This window comes from Carettochelys insculpta, chromosome 1, assembly GCF_033958435.1.
Source record: "Carettochelys insculpta isolate YL-2023 chromosome 1, ASM3395843v1, whole genome shotgun sequence".
In the NCBI taxonomy this organism is placed as follows: domain Eukaryota; kingdom Metazoa; phylum Chordata; order Testudines; family Carettochelyidae; genus Carettochelys; species Carettochelys insculpta.
In genome coordinates this window covers 351,476,876-351,498,443 of record NC_134137.1, presented here as the reverse complement: position 1 = coordinate 351,498,443, position 21,568 = coordinate 351,476,876, and the positions used below count along the sequence as shown (strand labels likewise).

General features: G+C 45.0%; 1 protein-coding gene across 2 annotated transcripts in view; it reads right to left on the bottom strand.

Moving 5' to 3' along the window:
* The window catches only part of LRRK2 (leucine rich repeat kinase 2), a 120,247-nt gene that overhangs the window by 80,353 nt on the left and 18,326 nt on the right, over positions 1-21,568 (bottom strand). Inside the window, exons 6-12 of one of the 2 annotated variants that reach the window (XM_075016297.1) lie at positions 18,810-18,944; positions 15,150-15,281; positions 12,651-12,770; positions 6,795-6,919; positions 5,418-5,497; positions 4,322-4,428; positions 1,861-1,990 (exon numbers count right to left, since the gene is read on the bottom strand). The exons of the other annotated variant lie outside the window; for it this stretch is intronic. Coding sequence (XP_074872398.1) covers positions 1,861-1,990; positions 4,322-4,428; positions 5,418-5,497; positions 6,795-6,919; positions 12,651-12,770; positions 15,150-15,281; positions 18,810-18,944 — 829 coding nt within the window. The remainder of the gene's footprint in view (positions 1-1,860; positions 1,991-4,321; positions 4,429-5,417; positions 5,498-6,794; positions 6,920-12,650; positions 12,771-15,149; positions 15,282-18,809; positions 18,945-21,568) is intronic. 2 annotated transcript variants of the gene reach the window in all.

Below are 21,568 nucleotides of genomic sequence, written 5' to 3'. Positions count from 1 at the left end.
ACTTAATTTTAAGATTTTCTGACTTAAGACTTAATGTTGTATATTTACACACACACAAATTAAAAATTTATCAGCACTCTTGATATCAACTTTTTATTAACTCTATTATATATCCATGTCAACCAAAACTGAGCTATAATTTTGTATTTGCTAAAATACTTCACGTACAGATATTCTTTCCTTGCTATTCACTATTTGTACCTGCCCTGGAACAGGTATGGGAAGTGAAAAAAGGCACCAGAAGCTTGTTTAGCTTTGTAGTTATGAGAAGTGAAGTATGCATTTGAACTTTCTTAAACCACTGTGACCATCATCATTATCATCAACAAACAACCATAGGCTCAATGCCCATTGGTGTCTGATGCTCTCTCAAGATTTCCTTCCATTTTTCCTCATCCAGGGTGGAGTGGGTTATTTTCTGTAGACTAGCTCCACACCAATCCCACACCAATCTACTGTATCATCCAATAATTCTCTGTGGGGTCTGCCTCTCCTGTTTGAGCCATCCATTATGACAAATACCAGGGCCTTATTGGGATTATTTACTCTCCTTTCCCAGAACTGTTTACTTAATTTTGTATACTGATACATTGGTCTTTACTTCAAAGGGGACAATTTGGCATTAAAAAGAAAAGGATAAAACATAATGAAAACATAACAAAAATAAAATAAGTTCATATGAAGATTAATGGGATTGCATAATAATGACAGTCTAATTCATAACAGCAGCCATGTAGCACTTTAAAGAAAAACAAAATGATTTATTAGGTGATGAGCTCTTGTGGGACAGACCCACTTCTTCAGATCAAAGTGGGCCTGTCCTGCGAAGACTCATCACCCAATAAATCATTTTGTTAGTCTTTGAAGTGCTACATGACTGCCGTTTTGTTTTGTTAGAACATAGACTAAAATGGCTACCTCTCTATTACTAGTCTAATTTATGATTGTATTTCTAAGCAAGTCACCCTATCTTTAAGGCCATTCAGAAATTCTTAAGTGAACCAAAGCACGCGGGAGAGAAATAGCTCCTGCAGAAGTAAGTCTATTTATTAGGTACACTGTGTTGACCAACGAGGTGCTTATTTCTAAATGGTGAAATTTACCCACCCTAGTACAAAGCCTGAGCAAATCAGCCATGTGAAGATAATTGTGACAGCTGGACAGATGGAAAAGAACTGGATAAGTAATTTGAAATAAACCTGACAAATTTCACTTTTGCTGTGCATTGTCCAGGAAAGGTTCATGATGTTCTTCACTTTGTTACTTGAAATTATTTGACAAAATTTCAGTGAATAAATCTTTGTAGCTAAGTTACATAAAGCTTGTTACAATTCTTTAAAATTCAAAATTTGAGCTGTTTTGACCGGGCATACTATGTTCCTTGACTGGGTAAATGTTAACATTTAGAATCAAGATTCCAATGTAGGTACTCATGTTTAGGAGTTCTCAGTTTGTTGTCTGCAAACATTTTGCCTGCTGCAGAAAGTGAGTACAAAGGTGGACTGAACATCATCAAATAGAATTGCTTTAGCAACTGGAATTAGTGTTTGTGAAAAAAAAAGTGCAGTATTTGTCCAGTTCTACATGGAATTCTCTGTCCCTTATGGGCTGCCCATATGGTCCATCCAATGATAGCATCCTCTGTGCAGTTCAGGGGGTGTAAAGGATACCATGAGTAGTCTTTTTACTCCACCCTTCCTTAAGTTGACCGTGGGGCTTACAAAATTCAGAATCTTTGATGGGTCTTCCATTTTGGAGTAATCTTCACCATAAGAGAAATAACTGTCAATTATTCAAATATGTTTAAAATCTGCACTGCTCTGGACCATCAGCTTATCCCACATTACTAGTATGTATTACCTTCCTTCAAAAACACGATTCAGCATTTTGCAGGCACTTTCAGCCACTTCAGGTGAGTCTGAATGTTTCTTCATTATGTCCAGTACATTCATGTGTATGCCTTTTGCCAACAGAACCTGTCTAATATTTACTACAACATGAGAAAGCATTAAGTAAACAAATATGCATATATTCATTTAGGCTGTGATCCTGCAGACATCTATGCATCTTCCTAAAAGGAAGCAGGCAAGCAGTTCTACTGAAGTCAGTAAGATTTACTTGTTTGAAGTTAAGCATGAGGGTAAGACTTTGCAAAACCAACATATTTTTTACTAATAATTGATATACATAAAAAAAGAAAGGGAAATGCAATAGGTTGAAATAGACTTACATTTGTACAATTAGCCAATAAATTGAGGATCTCAAAGGGCCTAATGACTAAAAAAAACAGCCTATATTTCAACGTATGCTACGTCATGATTACAGGATTCAGAATTGAGCAGTGAGTCTATTTTAACTGCTTATTTTATCTCAAAATAACATTTACTGTGAATTCTTTCTTCAGTGATCATGCAGAAAACATGTAACTTTTAAAAAAAAAACCTTTCAACTACCAAACTAAGGCTCTAAAAATAAACATTACTTCCTGCATGAGTTTCCCTGGCTTAACTCCGTTTACTGTAATGGAGTAAATTCGTCATTGAGCTCAGTCTGATTCCATTTAAATAATGAGTATATCAAACCTAAAATAACATTGCTCAATGCAGTAGTCATGTTTATACCACATGCATTCTGCATTCATCATCATAACCATCAGTAACTCTTGCCTTTCACAAGCCTGTAAGTAGATTTCAAACCATTATGTAAATACACTATAAATTGTACTTGCATATTACAAGACACTTATCTCCTATCTAGTAGTAGGCATCCTTCAGTCTGCATAGACTATGGATCGCGCCCTTTATAGTTTCAACTGAGGACTTCATTTACAGCGTCTACTGTGACTATGAAGACCCACACGAGAGTGACAGTCCTTGCTGCATCTCTTGCAGATGTGGTGGGTGTCTGGCAAGTCCTTAGTGTGCTTTCTGTGCGCTCGCTTCTCCTCTGCTAGCTGTCTGATCCTCATCTCACCCTTCTGAAGGCCCTTGTGTAACCCCTGTCTCCATCTGCTGCGGTCGTCTGCTATCTCCTATCTATTGTTTCTGTTTTAAGAACTTTATTTTAAAAGGAGAAAAAGCAGAAGGAGAATTAAAAAGGCAAAATTCAAAACCCTGGGATTCTCAAAAGCAGAATAAGTATTAGGCATCCAGCTAACGGGGTGTCTACCTCCTGTAGGCTTTTTGAAAATCCTAGCCATTAGGCAATGTTATCACACACTTGTTACAATAAAATTGTACAGTATAACATATACATACAGTGTGTGAATATTTGTAGCTATTAATACCCAAATATATAACTTTTTGCTCAGAAACAATAGTAATACACTTGCATAATCTGGCTTTACTTAGAAACAGATATAGTTATATGCAACAACATTGTAGTATACAGATAAATATGTACATAATTATATTGGGATGGTCTGGAAACGTACTGGCAATATAATCCAGCCTCACTTGGAGAATGAGAGTGTTAGGGTGCCAGACTCCAGCCTCACTCTACATCCAAGGGGGACAAATACTGCCTGCAGGCAACATCCAACCCATGGGACCCTACAGTCTGGCCCCTAAGCTCCCACTGGGGAGTGGGGTTGGGACAGCCTTGTCCAGGAAGCCAATCCAACTCTCCAGCACTGCAGCAAGCAGGGGTGGCCATTGATCAATCCCCCTGGGGAGGCTAGCCCCCAGTCCCACCCCATTTGCTGTCCCTCCCCTGCAGCCTCACCTTCCCCAGAGCCTGGGCAGCACACACGCTGACTGCACAGATACTCCATGGCAATGGGACTGCAGTGCCACTAGTCCTGGTGCTCCAGTTGGAAATGTCAGGAGGTTGAGAGCACAGGGAATTTGATAGGGGGCAGGTGTTGGGGTGTGTGTGTCCAGGGGATCAAGAGATAGGAGGAGGGGAACAGAGAGGGATTGGATAGAGGGTGGAAGTCCCAGAGGTGCAGCAAAGAGACAGAGAAGTGTGTTGAGCGGGGTGGGCGTGCTGGTGGTGAGGTGCAGGGCAGGGGAAGAGATGGTTGGATAGAAAGTGGAGGCTGGGACACACATGTTCCCTATCCTGCTTGCCATACAATTTCAGTACCCAATGTGGCCCTCAGACCAAAAAGTTTGCCCATTCCTGCTCTACCTATACAATGGGGCTGGTCCAGAAACGGGATAAGGACCATGATTCTGGAAAAGTGTATGTGCATGCTTAACTTTCAGTGGATGAGCAGTCCCAATCCTAGCTCCTCACAGTATTACATAACAGTATCCTGTAACAGTCCTGCCATGAACTGTTGCTAAAGCTGAAAGTATCTGTTTCTAAGTTCTCTTACCATTTTGTTCAGATAAAGTTGCCAACGCATTAGCAGCTGCCTGAAATACTTCTTTTGCTGTGGAATGCATCAGCATGGCTAGCATCACTTCTCTGTGTATGGGGTACCTTTCACAAAATATGGATAAAATCAAAGCACAAAGGCCATATTACAACAATTAAAATAAATTGTTAGGAGACTATATTAGAATTAAGTGACATTACTCTTTGTAGATCATAATAGTAGGTTGTTAATATTTTACTATAGCAACAGGTAAAGAGGAAGATCTTCAAATGGTAGCTAACTTCACATATTAGGCCAAATTCCTATATCTCTGAAATTAATGAGAGTTTTGTCTAAATTAATACAGTAAAATACTATAAAATGCATTTCAAATTTGGTTACTGCAGGTCTCTGAAAGGAGGGGACAAAGATTCTCTCTGTCTCTCCCATGTTCAGCTCTTCCTCTCTGTTTCCAGTAACGTTCCTTCTATTTCAACTATCCATCTAATCTGGGGGATTCTGCCTCAGCTTTTTCTCCCAAGTGACCAGGTAGTTTTAGCTCCCACCCAGCCCCAGCGCTAATAATTTGGGAACACCAGCATCTTCTGCTCCAAGTACTGCTGCTGGCCTTGCTCCAGTTTGATGAATTAGAAAGCAACTGAAGGGAAAGTCAAAGAATGAATCCAAGTGACCTAACAATGGGCTTGTCTACACTACCACCTTCCTTCAAAGGAAGGATAGTAATTAGGGTGTTGGGAGTTTACTAATGAAGTGCTGCTGTGCATAGGCAGCACTTCATTAAGCAAATTCCCCCCCGTGGCAACTTCAAAGTTTTAAACTTCAAACTACCAGCATGCATCTAGCTGCGGCTCACCCGCCAGTACTTCAAAGTGCTGGGGCAACTTCTAAGTCCCCTTATGCCTCAAAATTTAAACTTTAAAACTTCAAAGTTGCCACAGGGGGGAATTTGCTAGGCACGGCAGCACTTCATTAGTAAACTCCCAACACTCAATTACCATCCTTCCTTCGATGGAAGGTGGTAGTGTAGACAAGCCCAATGAGTTTTGAACCTCTTTATGCTCCCAAACATATAGTTCAAGTTATTATTACTGACTGTTTATCTTCATCTCCAACTTTGTCATGAAGGTTGCACTGGTACATAAACAGATGGTTCAAAGCCCAACAGGCAGCCTCCTAAATTTAAAACAAGAGCAAAACAAAATACTTTTGAAACAGCTACAAATTATTTTATAAAGCATTCTAAAATAGTTCCACCATTTTTGCCACTCTTTTGTGGAGGTCGACATGTCAAAATAAAAACAACAATGAGAAAATACTAATTTAGTCACAATTTTTATTATCCAGGTTATGCCAAAAACGCTAATTTTATTTTTAGTAAGATGTGTATATATAAAAATGTACACATTTTTTCACATTCTTATTGTTTTATTTCTTGAGTAGAATTGAGAAATTTCCCTGGATTGGCTTTTTTTCCAGCAATACATGCACTCTCTCTTTTCCCTCACTGTTCTAATACCAAGTTGACAAGGCAACAGGTACTGACCATATAAGCTATATGGTGCTCATCGTTTTTTGTCAGATAGGTGGGACTGTTGAGCTAAATTTATAGACACTTATGGTTGTGTTCTCTCCCTCTATAATATTAAGGCTACAGGATAGAATCCTGGCACACTTCAGTCCCCTATAAGACCTTGGTCCTCTGTACCACATGTGAATTACATCCTTATTGACTAAATATGCATGATCTTAAGAAGTGACCGAGACCAGCTCATTACGGAGATGAATAAATGGAGAAATGACAAGCACTGATTCCTAATTTCAGTCCAATCATCAAGAAGAGTTCACCCATGTGAGAAAATGTTACTGTGTTCATACACAAATGGAAAGAACTGAGTTGGCAGACACCAGCAGACCATTACTGGCCAGTTAGCGTAGACTAAAATAAATCACTTTGAGTATTATGTCACTAATGATGATCACAAATAGGCTGCATTTCCCTTTATTCAAACTTCCCTTCACTATAAATAAATTAACAGTCAATCCACCTACTGATTTGGGAAATACATAACTTGTTTCAGTTAGCTGAGAGAAGACTATTCTTTACAAGTGGGTTTCACTCTTATATAATCTGAGAGTTGTAACAAAAGATACTGTAGCAGAATGAACACACTTGTTTTACTGTCTTTTGTGGTTTATTATTATTTTGTGGCAAGGCGTTTATTAACAATTTTGAGTTCTCTTTAAATCATGATGTCTTCTAACAGGTAGTAAGAATCCTTCCATGTAAAGGAATGGGACCACATAGCTGTACTTTTATCAGGTGAAGCCATTAACAGTAATGCAATAAAACTTAATCTTTACTTATCCAGATTATATTCTTAGTACATTTGAGAGACTTAACTTGCTGAACACCTTATCTTATGCATTTAATTATTTTATGTTCACATGTGCATCATTCCAAAATTCTCACCTGTACATCTATGTTTTTTCGGTGCAATTTTAATGCTTTATAACATGCTTCCAGCCAATATAATTTTCCCCCTTCTTCCTCTTCTTTTCTTTCTTCTAACTCTTGGTTTAAAAATATTGTTTCCGCTTGAAAACAAAACATTTTTTTAATTGTGAAAATAAAAGAATGTTCTCATTCTGAGATATACGGGTGCTCATCTATGTGGTTAAATCAGATTAGCTGAAGTTGATTTTACCAGGTAAAAGTGATATAATCCAGACCTCTCTAGAGCCGTGTCTACACGTGCACGCTACTTCGAAGTAGCGGCACTAACTTCGAAATAGCGCCCGTTACGGCTACACGCGTCGGGCGCTATTTTGAAGTTAACTTCGACGTTAGGCAGTGAGACGTCAAAGTCGCTAACCCCATGAGGGGATAGGAATAGCGCCCTACTTCGACGTTCAACGTCAAAGTAGGGACCGTGTAGTCGTTGTGTGTTGCGCAACGTCGAAATTGCGGGGTCCTCCATGGCGGCCATCAGCTGAGGGGTTGAGAGACGGTCTCTCCAGCCCCTCAGCTCAATGGTGGCCGCATGGAGCGGCCCCCTAAAAGGTCCCCTCCCCCTCCCTTCCTATGCAGGAAGCTGAGGGAACGTGCAGGCGGCAGCCCAGACACGCGGCCAGCCTGCACGTTCCTCAGCCACCCACCCAGCTGCAATGGCTGCCCGGCAGCCCCCCCAGGGGACCCCCACCAAGGGGAGCCAGGGCAGCCAGCCCAGCCAGAAGGGCAGCCAGGCTGGCAAGCGGCAGCGGGGCCCCTCCTGGACGGAGGCCAAGCTGCGGGACCTGCTGGGGCTCTGGAGCGAGGAGGAGGTGCTCCAGGTAATGGGGAGCAAGAGGCGGAAGGCGGATGCGTTCGCTTGGCTGGCCGACGGCCTGGCTGCCCGGGGTCACCCTGCCCACACTCCTGATCACGTCAGGAGTAAGGTGAAGGAGCTGCGGCAGGGTTACTCCCGTGCCCGGGATGCGGCCAGCTGATCTGGGGCCGCCCCCGTCACTTGCCCCTTTTACAAGGAGCTCAGGGATATCCTGGGCCCCCGGCACACCTCCTCCCCTCCAGCCACCCTTGATACCTCGGCCGACGAGCCCCAGCAGCCGGAGTCCGCCCCAGAGGTAAACCCCGCACCCCGGGGCCCCCCCCCGGAGCCCACTCCCCGGACATCGCGGCAGGAGGAGGAGGAGGGGGGCTCCTCCTCTGCAGAATCCGGGCTGCAGATCCTCCTCCTGCCATCCCGGAGCAGCAGCCGGGCCTCCGTCCCCCGGGGATCTCCAGACCGTGGGAGCGGACCGACAGGTAGGTACCCCCCTCTGGTGTACACCCCTGGCCCTGAGGGGCGGGGGGTAATAGATATGTGTCCAGGGCCCCCCACATGCTCACATGGCCATGGCCCCAAGGACAGCAGGGCCATGGCCCTCACAGCAGTGCATCAGCCCCTGCCCCCCGCCACCCCGCACGACAGTGCCATGCCCCATCCCCGGGGCAGGGGGGAGCGGAACCTCGAGGGGCCCCCGGGAGGAGGGGGTGGGACACCCCACAGCAGCAGCAGCAGCAGCAGCAACAGCAGCAGCAGCAGCAGCAGCATGTGATGGAGTGGGGGGGGGTGCAAAAGGGAGACTCAGGCTACATATGAGCAACAAAAGCCAAATAGCTCCCAGGGGCAAAGGAGGATCGTGGGGCTACAGCTGGCAGGTGACACCTCTGCCCTGAACAAAGAGGAGGGAGGAGCTGAGCTGGCTTGGAATTGTGGGGGGAGGGCGGGGGCCACAGGTAGAGGCTAGGGGAAGGGAAAGCTGGAAGGCAGCCAGCCTGAGGAGGGGGAAAGCTGCATCCCAGAGGGGCCCCCCTTGGGGTCTTCTCCCCACGACGGGTTGGAAGGACTGTCTCTTCCGACAGCTGGTGCTGTCACTCCTGGGAGAAACTGGGCATCTGTGGCCTAAGAAACCTCTCCTGCTGTCAGACCCTGCGGGGTGAAGTGAGAGTCGCTCCCACCAGCGGACGGGGTGCAGGGCAGGGAGACCCCTGAACCCCATCCATCACAGCAGCATCTCCCGGGGACGGGGATGGGGAACCTGCAGCACAGGGCTGGCGGGACAAAGGCCATGGCTCGGGGCCCACACTAACGCCTGTCTCCATTCTTCTTCCCCCCCTCCTCTCCTGTGTCCCGCACCTGCACCATCAGAAGGACCGGAAGAGAGCGCCGGCGAGGCATCAGTGGTCCCGGAGAGCCCTCCGGGACCATCGCTCCAGGGCAGCCCCTCGGCCGAGGACCGACCGGCCCCACGGCGGGCTAGACAGCGGACCCCGCACCACCACCAGCCGACGGCGACGGACCCCCAGCTGCTGACCATCCACCGACGGCAGCTGGAGGTCGTGGAGCAGCACCTGCAGCTGCAGGAGCGGGCGCTGGCCTGGCGCCAAGAGGCATGGGGGGCCTACATGGAGACTTTCAACCGCCTGGTGGACTACCTGGCCCCCCATGCCGCGCCGGCTGCCACAGCACCCGCCGTGCCTGCTCCACCAGCCGCACCACCAGCTGCTCCGCCCGTTGCCGTCCCGTCCGCCGTCGCCCCGCCACCCACCGCCGAGGGCCGGAGCGCTGAGGGACCCCTGGAGCCAGCCGAGACTCGCCGGGCATATCTTCCGGTCCGGCCCACCCCCAGCCAGCCCAGGACAGGGCTGCGGCTGCGGCAGGGCTCCCGGCCGCCAACACCCAGTGCCGGACTGTAGGGGCGAGGGGCCCGGGACGTGGCCCCTCCCCTTGTATATAGTTTAAACTTATTTGTTTGTGGCCCCCGTTTGCCCCGTCCCCCCATGTAAATAGTTCTCCCCTTTATCCTCCCTGGTTTTCTTTTTATTAATGAGGACACTTGTTTGTGACGATTGTTTTATTTGTACATATGACTTTGTTTCCACATGTTGTATATAGTTTGTTCTTGTTTTATATATTTATAGTTAAAAAAAAAAGTTCTCAAAGAAAAAGAAGTTTAGGTTCAGCCACAAGTGTGTGCTGTCATTTGTCCAGGAAAAGTGGGAGGGGGGTGCGGTTGGGTGCTCCATGGTGTGGGCGTTGGGGCAGGAGTGTGGTGGAGGAAGGGGCGGGCAGTGGGGGGCCTGGGCAGAGTTCACCCTGCGGCCTCTTCATCGAAGTGGGCCCACAGGGCCTCCCGGACCTGGGTCCCTTCGGGGTCCACCTGCCGACTGGGGGCAGCAGGTGGCTGGACGTCGGCCCTGCCGGCCTCCACAGCCCAGCCCTGGAAAAAGGTCTCCCCCTTGCTCTCCACCAAATTGTGCAGGGCACAGCAGGCACCCACAATCAGGGGGATGTTGTTGGGGCCCGCATCCAGGCGGGTCAGGAGAGATCTCCAGCGTCCCTTCAGGCGGCCAAATGAGCACTCCACCACCTGGCGCGTGTGGTTCAGGCGCTCGTTGAAGCGCTCCTGGCTAGCGGAGAGATGGCCCATGTACGGGTGCATGAGCCACGGCCGGAGGGGGTATGCCGCATCTGCGATGACGCAGAAGGGCATGGTGGTGTCCCCCAGAGGGATCTCCTGCTGGGGGATGTAGGTCCCCGCCTCCAGCCGGCGGCACAGGCCCGAGTTCCGGAAAACCCGGGCGTCGTGGGTGCTGCCAGGCCAGCCCACATAAATGTCCTGGAAACGTCCCCAGCTGTCCACCAAGGCCTGGAGGACGACAGAATGGTAGCCCTTGCGATTCAGGTATCGTCCTCCACTGTGATGCGGGGCGCAGATGGGGATGTGAGTCCCATCCAGAGCCCCGAAGCAGTTGGGGAAGCCCAGGGTGGCAAAGGCCGCGATGGTGGCATCTGGGTCCCCCAGCCTCACGAGCCTGTGCAGGAGCATGGCGTTGATGGCACGCACAACCTGCAGAGAAAGCACATGGGACAGCACCAATGAGGGGTGAGCAGGGTGTGCGTGGCCCTGCCCTGCCCTCCTCTGCCCGGGCCCCCCTCCCCTCCCCTGCCCTCTCCTTGTGGGTTCTCTTACCTCCATGAGGACAGCCCCGACGGTGGCCTTGCCGACACCAAACTGCTGCCCCATGGATCGGTAGCTGTCGGGAGCGGCCAGCTTCCAGACAGCGATGCCGACCCGTTTCTGCACTGTGAGGGCACGCCGCATGGCGGTGTCCTGGTGCCTGAGTGTGGGGGTGAGCCACTGGCACAGCTCCATAAATGTCTGCCGGCTCATCCTGAAGTTCCTGAGCCAGCAGTCGTCGTCCCACTCCCCAAGCACCAGCCACTCCCACCAGTCGGTGCTGGTGGGGTAGCTCCACAGCCGCCGGCGTGTGAGGCGGGGGGCGCAGGGTGCTGCAGGGTTGGGGGTTGAGCCCTGCTGCCCTGGGGGCAGCTCCTCCTCCGGGGTAGCAAGGAGGTGCTCAGCTGCCTCCCGCATGGCAAGGAGCAGGGCAAGCCCTGCTCCTGCCGGGAGGGCTGGGTGGACGTCTGGCTGCTGCTGCTGCTACTGCTGCTGGGGGTCCATGACTGTGGCGCCCGGGGTCTGTGTGCCTATGGCTCCTCAGACCGCGTGCTGTGCAGGCTGAGTGTGTCTGGGAGGGGCCCTTTAAGGGAGCGGCTAGCTGTTGCCCCGGAAGTGCTAGTCCGCCCTGTGACCCTGTCTGCAGCTGTGCCTGGCATCCCTATTTCGATGTCTGCTACTTTGGCGTGTAGACGTTCCCTCGCAGCGCCTATTTCGATGTGGTGCTGCGTAACGTCGAAGTTGAATATCGACGTTGCCGGCCCTGGAGGACGTGTAGACGTTATTCATCGAAATAGACTATTTCGATGTCACTACATCGAAATAAGCTATTTTGATGTAGGCTTCACGTGTAGACGTAGCCTAGGAGGGACAAAAGCTTTTGATACCAGTTTTGCAACAGATTTATACCATTTTCTCTGACACTATGACAAGATTTTAAAAGTTCATTAAAGAGAGGGGGTGTTAAATGTAGGCACTTCTCTTGCCATTTATTTCATGTGCACATAAGGAATACTGTGGATGCTAAAACACGACCCCATTTCTACATTGCCATTAATCACAGAATCACCATGATCATCTAGCACTCTTCTGTCATTAGCAGAAAAAGGGCATGCTGAAATGGCTATCACAAGTACTGGGCAAGAATAAAATAAAATGTGATTTATAACAAGCTGATTTAAAATTATTAGTGAATTTCAAGTACTCATGAAAATGAACAGTTGCCAATATAATGCTAAAGGTTCGCAAAACTGGGCTTATTTTGTGGATCTGCTACATCTTTGGGACACTTATTCATGTGAGCAACCCAACTCACTGCAGAATGGCACAAAATTATTCACATCTTTAAAGGCTACAGGATCATGCCCCTAATAAACTAACAGCTACCCGCATTTGAAAATTGTGGCCTAATACAACTTCAAACAAAGCTCAGTTTAATTCTAAAACATCTGCTCAGAAATAGAAGAAAACTTCCACAGCAGTATTAGTACGCAGCTAAAACAAACCAATCAACAACCTTAGATTCAGAATTACCATATTCAGTATCTCAGAACAGTTTTTCAATTAAGAAGAGATTATCCAGTATGCAGCCTATGAATAGACATGTTAGTGATCATCAAGAGTATGCCAATTGAGTGGAGGGTAGGTGACGTGCAACAGGATAAAACACTGTTGAATACCCAGCGTTTTTAACCCCCTACTCCTGTTTAAAATCTACAAGGGACAAAATAGAGAAGAATTATGAAACCACAAGAAATTATACTAGTACAACCACTGGTTGTCTATTAATCATTTTATTTAGATACTTAGGAAGGAAGTTACTTACTGAGGAGAGCTAAACAACTGAGACCTGCAGCTTGTAACTTTTCATTTGCAGAGTATCTTACAACAGCCTTCACAATGACTTTGTGTACTTCATTTAACACCAAGATGTTGAAAACATTTCCTAAAAGTAGATTAAAATGTTATCTGAATTCATCCATCTAGACTTATATCTATATAACAGCAGGAGGAGGAGGAGGAACAGTCAGCAGGCTTTGTCAAGAATAAGTCTGGTCAAACCAACCTGACAGCTTTTCTGATAGTATTGTGGACGTGGGGGAAGTGGTAGATGTTGTATATCTAGATTTTGACTGTCTTGCAGGACCATCTCTTTAACAAACTAGGAAAATACAACCTAGATGAGCTACTATTAGGTGGTTACATGTCAGACAACCATTCTCAGAGAGCAGTTATCAATGGCTCACAGTCATGCTGGAAGGGCATAATGAGTTGGGTTCCACGGGGATAGTTCTGGAACTGGTTTTGTTCAATATTTTCATCAACCATTTAGATAATGGCATAGAGAATACACTCACAAAATTTGTGGATAACACCAAGATGGGAGGGGTTGCAAGTGGCTTGGAAGATAGGATTATAATTCAAAATTATCTGGACAAACTGGAGAAATGCTCTGTGGTAAATACAATAAAATTCAAGAAGGACAAAAGTAAAATACTCCACTTCAGAAGAAACAATCCGTTACACACAAATGACTGCCTAGGAGGAGTTCTCCAGGAAGGGACCTAGGGGGTCATAGTGGACCACAAACTAAATAAGAGTCAACAGAGTGTAACACTGTTATAAGAAAGCAAAGATCATTAGGATGCATGAGCAGAAATGTTGTAAGCAAGACACAAGAAGTACTTCTCTCTCTCTGCATTGATTAGACCTAAACTGGAGTATTGTGTTCAGTTCCGGGCACCACATTTCAGGAAACATGTGGACAAACTGGAGAGGGTCCAGAGAACAGCAACAAAAATCAATAATGTCTAGAAAACATGACCTATGAGGGAAGACTGAAAAAACTGGGGTTGTTTAGTCTGGAAAATTTAAAACTGAGGAGAGATATTAACAGTTTTCAAGTATCTAAAAGGTTGTTACAAGGAGAAGGTTGAAAAATTATTCTCCTTATTCCCTGAGAATAGGAAAAGCAATAATGGGTTTAAATTGCAGCATGAGAAGTTTAGGCTGGAAGTCAGGAAAAACTTCCTAACTTCAAGGTGGTTAAGCACTGGAATAAATTGCCTGGGGAGACTGTGGAATCTACATCATCCAGGATTTTTAAGAGCAGATTATACAAACACCTGTTAGGGATGGTGTAGATGGTGCCTGATGCTGCCCTAAGTACAGGGGGCTGGACTTAGTTACTTCTGGAGGTTACTTCCAATTCTATGATTCTATAAAGGGGCTATATAGCTACACACAATGGTAACATCTACACTACAGCAATATGTCAATAGACGTTTCTGTTGGAAGGTAACTTCTGACAAAACTTCTGTCAACAGATTGCAGATAGACATGAAAACAGATCACTCTGATGATCTGCTCTGTCAACAGAGAGCAGCCAGACCTTCTGGCCACTCTCTCTACAGAACTTTCAACCGAAAGCATAGCAGACAGTGCTGCAACAGCATCCACGCTGGCTTTCTGTTGACAGATTCTGTCAAGAAAGGCGTTCTGCCTCCTGGGGGAATGGCAGAACACTGTCAACAGAAGAGCTGCCTTCTGACAATTTACTGTAATGTGGACACTCCGTGAGTTTTGTCTCTCTAGTGTAGATGCAGCCACACTGTGGCTGAAGAAAAACACATACGAGGCAGTTAATGTGTTTACAATAATAAGTAAACTTCTCTGTGAAATGAGGATAACTGGCCAAAAATACGAAAACGTGGAATGGGATTCTTTTATTTTGTTGCCTCATTCATGTACAGAGAACCCAGAATGATCTTCTATATTTCACCGACTCCTTCAAAGAGGATTTTATCTACCTTCAGATGAGACTTGGTGGATGTGACTCTCTAGTGTCCACAGACACCATTCCACTGGGCAGCAACAGAAGGCCAGAGGGAATGTTACTCATATAAGTGCACATCCACTGATGTGATATGTGCCATCAATACCCCTCTGCCATGTACACTGGACAAACATAAATCAAACATCAGGAATCAGAATACACATAAACCTGTGGGGAAACACTTTAACCTCACAGGACATAGTATAATGGACGTTAAAGTAACAATCTTGTTACAATGGGATTTTACCAGTAGATTACAAAGGAAGACATCTGAATTGGAATTCATTTGCAAGTTTGACACATTTAACTTGGGGCTTAACAGAAATCTCAGTTGCCTTATGCATTAGTAGGACAATTTTTTGTTCCAAAAATCTGATAAAGTGGGTCTTACCCTTGAAAACTCATTATCTCATAAAAAATTGTTAGTCTTTAAGGTGCTACAAGACTGTTCTTTTTTTTTAAATGTAAAATACGGTTTCATTTACTTACCAATTGTAAGTTTGTGCAACAAACAGCAACTCACTTCCTGGATTGGTTCACTGTTGGGGAATGTTTTCATCATTTCCACTATGACATTGTAACATCTAACATTGCCAGACATGAGCACTTCAACATTGCTGGCTAAAGTTAAAAAAAATGTTATGCTTAAATAAGAAAAAGTAAATAACTCGTTAATATGTATGTATTTAAAAAACTGGTCTATACTTTGCTTTTAGACATCCTGGTTTTATTTTTTCTACTTATTTCCAAAATGAAAGACGTTAGCTAAACCTACACTTACTTACAAATGCTGCTTTAGTTCAACCAAGAGTCACTTAGAGTATGAATTGTTACAGATCTGCTTCCATTATATATTTTGCTTATACAGCAAATAGGCCTCCAAGTGCTTTACAAATATTAAGTAAAACTATAAACAGGTCTCTGTGCATTTTACAGATGAGTAAAGAGAAGTATACAATATTTAAATAACTCGCCAAACGATATACATCTGTTCAGTGGCAGAGCTTGGAACACAACCCAGTATTCTTGATTCCCCCTCATGCCATGCTCTTATCATTGTAATTCTCATCTCCCCTCCTTTTCGTGGGCAGGTTAATATCACTTACTTTGCTGTTAGCTTTGTCCTTTCTCTGCTTAATACAGTGGTAATGATTAGAATAGTTCAGCTAAGTCAGGGGTCAGCAACCTGTGGCTCTGGAGTGGCATGCAGATCTTTAAGGAGTTGTTTGCAGCTCCAGACACTGCAGCCGCAGACTCCTCTTGCAGCTCCCTGCCCTGCTGCCACTGAAAACAGTAGAACCAAATTTAATTAGTTTAATGGCCGGCAGGGCAGCAGGAGGGATCTGGCCATTAAACCAATTACATTTAGTTCCAGTGTTTCTGCAGCAGCAGCGCAGGGAGCCACGGAGAGCTCCTCACTCGCCTTGCTACTTGTCCCTCCACACTGCCAGGCACAGAGTTGCCACAGTCTTTGCATGCCAGCAGCTCTATGCAGGGCTGGTTTGCCTTTCCTCAGCCCCAGAGCACAGCTGGATTCAGAGAGGGGCTCTGCAGCTGCAGCCCCAGGCTCTGGGGGCTCTGGGCTGTAACTGGTACAGCCCCTGTGTTCTGGGCCAGCCCTTCTGCAGGTGCGGGGAAGCAGCTCTGCATGATGCCATTCCCACCATCCAGTGGAGCTGTGTCCCCAAGTGGCCACACACCTCCAGTGGGTGTGGTTCGACTCACACCCACCAGTAGAACATCTCCATGCCAGCCTTCCTTCCACTGGGGACATGTGGCTGCCTGGCATGTGCTCCCCAGCCAACACCATGGATGGGTTAGTTCTGTGAGGCTGGTTTGGGGCAGAGTGGGGTTAAGCCTGGCAATGGGGGGGTGGGTTTGTGAGATGGCAGGTAAAGCTTAGGGATAAAGGGTGGCTATGAGGGTGGAGGCAGGCAAAGCCTGGAGATGCGGGAGCAGGTTTGGGGGCTGATGGGGGTAGAGCCTGAGATTAGGTGGTGGGGGCATGAAGGGTTGATGCGAACATTGCTCCTTCCTGCTTAAGAGCCTATCCCCAGGCATAACATTTTTCTGGTCCTCATTTGCTCCCAATCCAAGTGTGAAAGTAACTTCAACTTTCTAACTGGTACGAATCATTGTGTATGTGCTGTTCTTAAAACAGGGGTTACAAAGAGTATGGTTTGACGTCATTTATTAGGGACTGTCTCAAATTCACATGCATTGTGGCTCCAGAAGTATTGATTTTGTAACTGAACTTGAAAAAAATGTCTCTTCTCGCTGTTTGGCTTGCAGACCCCTGCACTAAGGGATGCTTCTGGCTTTTTGAAAGATTTGACAAAGTGCAAGTTTTAACTACAAATTGTTTCCATGCCTAGTTTAAAGTGCAGGCTATAGGTAGCAAACAACAAAAAATTCTTATTAATGATTAGTGAAAGAGGTAGCAAAGATCATGTTCGAACTGGAATGGGGATAAAAAAGCAGGTGTGCCCACACAGCAACTAAAAACCCCGAGCAAACCAGGATCAGCAGACTGGGGCTTGGGCTGACAAATAGCTGTGCAGACATTTCGAGATCAGCTAGAACCCAAGCTCTGGGATTCCACAAACTAGTAAGAATTCTGAAGTAAATACAGCTCATATATTTGTTTCGTTGCTAAGTAAACACAATGTTTAATATAGTTCTTAGGAGTTGGGAAACCTCCTTTATTGTCAAGTGTTTACTTTTTTAATTTCTCAACCATGACAAACCAAACTTGAGTTCAACTGATAGTATTCTATTTATTTCAAAAATAATTGATTATAAGAGTAGCCCAAATATATAAAACTGTCAGGGCTCTGTCCCCACTCTGGCACTACGAGTGCAGAAAGTCTAGGCCTGCAAAAACTTAAAACACCTTGCCTATACACAGGCTTTACTTTAAAATTTCCAAGGTCACAGACCTCCTGGACCCTGGAGGGTATGCTGACATCACGTAACAAAAACCCCTTTAACCCAGGAAGGCACACCTGGGAGTATCTTCCCAGGGAGGTACACCCAAGCTCTTAAGTCTCCCTCCAGAAATAGCTTAGATCAAAGAACTGTAATTTAGTAGCTGGCCTTCTAGACCAGGGCATACACATTCACAGAACCTTGTCAGGACACAGGAATCAGATCAATTGATTAAAAACAGTCATTTATTCACAAGAGAAAATAAATCATGGGGTTGCATGCAGAGAAAATATTTCCCTGGGATTCAGCTTAACAATTATGGGGAAAAACATCAAGTCAAAGCAAAACAAAAAACAAAAACAAAGCAAAAAAAATCCACAGAGCAGAACAACAATAAAACAAGGCAACAAGAAAACAGAGATAGCCAGTCCAACCAAATTCAAAATAACCATAACCTGATTGCGTCCAACAATACATCTCTATGGCTTTTACATCTATATGGCTGATTTTGAGATAGCCAAGATATTTATGGGATTCATTTCACTTGCCTGGGAGACACCATTTTCCCTCTGTCCTCCCTCTGTCTCCCCAGCAGACAAGCGAGCCTTTAAACGGCAATTGTTCTCAGTTCAAAAAAGTCACTCCATTCCCATTGGCTCACCTGGGCTCCAGTTACATCAGCAAGAGACTAAGCCCTTGCCTGCACTCATTTATGACAAAGATTTCCAAAGGTCTTACCCCAGAAAAAAACAAAAATAGAGTGGAACCTAAATTATGGTAAAAATCAAGCAGTTCTATGCCTGTGAGTTGCCAACAGCTGTCCAGGACTGCATGGGAACAGAGGGATTCAAGGCTGCTTTCACATTCTAGTCTCTCACCTTTTCTTAAAGCAAATTTACTTAGCTGCCTAAACTGAAACTCCTCAGGTGCCAAAAGACTTTCAGTGAAACAATGCCTTTGGCCTTCCTTTGAACTACTCTGCAAATTCATCAAAGACTATACAGAACATTTCAGAATTGTTCTGTTATTTCCATTCCAACACATCTGATGAACGGGGTTCTACCCAGGAAAGCGCATGACCTACTAAATGTGTTACTCTTTCAGGTGCCACAGGACTGCTTGTTGTTTTTGAAGTTACAGGCTAACATGGCTACCCCCTGAGACATTTCAGAACTAGAGGATCTATTGTGAAAGCCCCAAATCCTACAGTAATTCACTTACATGGACCAGCTAATGAATGTAAACAATAAAGTGCAGGAAGTACTATGTCTTCTTTTTCTTGGAACAGTTTAAACACATTCAGTATGATTATGTGATCTTTGCTTTCAACAAATTCAGTCAGCTGCTCTTCTGGAACTAAACAGAAAAGTAAACAAAGATACAGTCTGCTTTAAGGAAATAATATACTTACACAAAATGGCATAAATTAAAACTGTAATATACAAAGTTTTCTGATATTTACTTTGTTCAAATTGAATACAATAAAGTGCTCTAGACAGCACATCCTGCCAATATTTAAGATTTTTCTAAGCATCACCTACCTTTGGGCTGGAACGTTTGGGATACAATTACAAAGAAAATAGGAGCTGTTTATGCCTGGGTTTTTTGTTCTGTTTTGTTTTGTTTTTTCAAACCAATTGATGCCCTGTTGCGTACAGAGATAAGCGATCTTAATGCCATATCAGTGCAGCTGTATTGGAAGAGCAGCATTGCTGCAGCATGTGCAGTGAAGACATACACTTTGCAGATAGAGGTGGTAGTGGAGACATAAATGGATTACATACTTGAACAGTTTCTCTTTTAACGTGGTGGAAATGCACAGTAAAGACTGGTAATTTCTTTCGTACATTAAAATTATAAGGTATTTCATATAATTTAGTTTTAAGCAGATCATATTATTGAAATGAGTGATGATGACTGCTTAAAATCAACAATAATATGGTCTTATAGCTCTGAGTTCTAATAAAAAATAAAATTATTTACAAAGAGGATCAAACCCTAAAGATGTGTGGACATAATAATGCATTCCATTTATTTTTTAGAATTATCAATGATATGTCATATATTTTACCAGTTTTGTAGGCCTTTGCTGTTACACATTGGCTATGTCTACACTAGCCCAAAACTTCAAAATGGCCATGGAAATGGCCATTTTGAAGTTTACTAATGAAGTGCTGAAGCGCTGAAATACATATTCAGCGCCTCATTAGAATGCCGGCAGCTGCGGCACTTCGAAATTGACGCCGCTTGCAGCCGTGCGGCTCATCCAGACACGGCTCCTTTCCGAAAGGACCCCATCAACTTCGAAATCTCCTTATTCCTATCTGCTGTATTTCCTATCTATGTATTTCAGCGCTTCATTAGTAAACTTCGAAATGGCCATTTGCATGGCCATTTCAAAGTTTTGGGCTAGTCTAGACAGCCATCACGTCTTAAGCATTTGAAAGAATATGGTGTACCTCCCATTCCTCTTGTCCTCCTGCCCAGCCCCTGGTATAGTGTTTGTGGCTCTTGTAACCAGTAATAATCCTAAGCACCTCTTGCTTGCCTCTTCTCACTGACCACCTCAAGGCGCCTTGCTTACATTAAGGAGTCGAGCCCAACACTGGTGTCTGCTGATGGTGTAATAGTTTGGGGAACTAATTCAGTGGTGTTTGCCTGCTGTTCAGTCCCTGACCCGCTTGTCAGAGTTTGAATTTGCTGTTCACCTTTGCATTCCACCTTCAGTTTTCAGATTTGATCCCAAGTCAAGTGCGTAATAATACTTTCACTTTTTTGCGGCTTGTTCAGATTTGAGACTTTTTAAGTAACTTCTTTTCCCCACATACACAAGGGGCTGCACAAATCATTGATTTTTTTTTTAAAAGCAAGACTGTCATTTTTCTGTCTATATGAATGAATCCTGTTTTTAAATTGTGGTGTGTGTTTTATTAAATATGGTAGCTAACTAAAACTGCCTGGGAAGAAAACAGTAAGGAACAGTCTTTTTTTTTTCCCTTGGAGCATAATAAACCTTTGCCGTGTTTCAGTCTTTGACAAGTGGACTTCCTCCTTCTCCACTTTCTTTATCTAGTAGGCTGATGAAGGTAATTTGGCAGCTGCTGATAGGCTACAGTCTCTTAGAGGCGTGTTTGAAAGAGAATAGAATTAAGACTAAGTCTTACTGACCAACAGTAGCCCTAGCAGTAGAGTGGAGGAATAGCTTGATGGTTTGAACGTTAACCTGCTAAACCTGGGGTTGTGAGCTCAATCCTTGAGGAGGCCATTTAGGGATTGGGGCAAACAGATGTCAGGCATGGTGCTTGGCCCTGCTAAGGGGACTGGACTAGATGACCTCCCAAGGTCCCTTCCAGCTCTAAGAGATGTGTATCTCCAACTACCTCTTAAAAAATTATGTGCTAGGGCTTCTTACCAGTTCTTAAAATCTTGGTTGTTGTTTTAGGACATTGTTTGTTTAGCTGGATAATCCATTTTATGTGAGTACAAATGCAAGAAGACATTAATTCTAATACAAAATAACCAGCATCAGCAGATCAAATCAAGTGAGCATGTGTTTTGCATTATTAAACTCTTTGGCTATAGACACACTAGCCCCCCCTCACCCTTTCAGAGGGGCTATGGTAATGCAGCACTTCAGGATATGCTAATTAGGCAATTCATGAATATTCAGTGTCACATTAGCATAATGGTGGCCACACACGCTTCTAAACTGCTGGTTTTGAAATGCAGCTGCCTGTGTAGCTAGGGGACCTTTCTAAAAGGAACTCTGATTTCAAAAGCCCTTTGTTCCCAAAACCAGATGGGAATAAGGGCCTTTTGAAATTAGGGGGTCATTTTGAGAGGCCCCCTGGTTACATGGGTGGCTGTGTTTTGAAACCAGCAGTTTTGAAGCACACATGATCACCATTATGCTAATGAGGTACTGCATATTCATGGCAGTGCCTCATTAGTATATCTCAAAGTGCCACATTACCATAGCT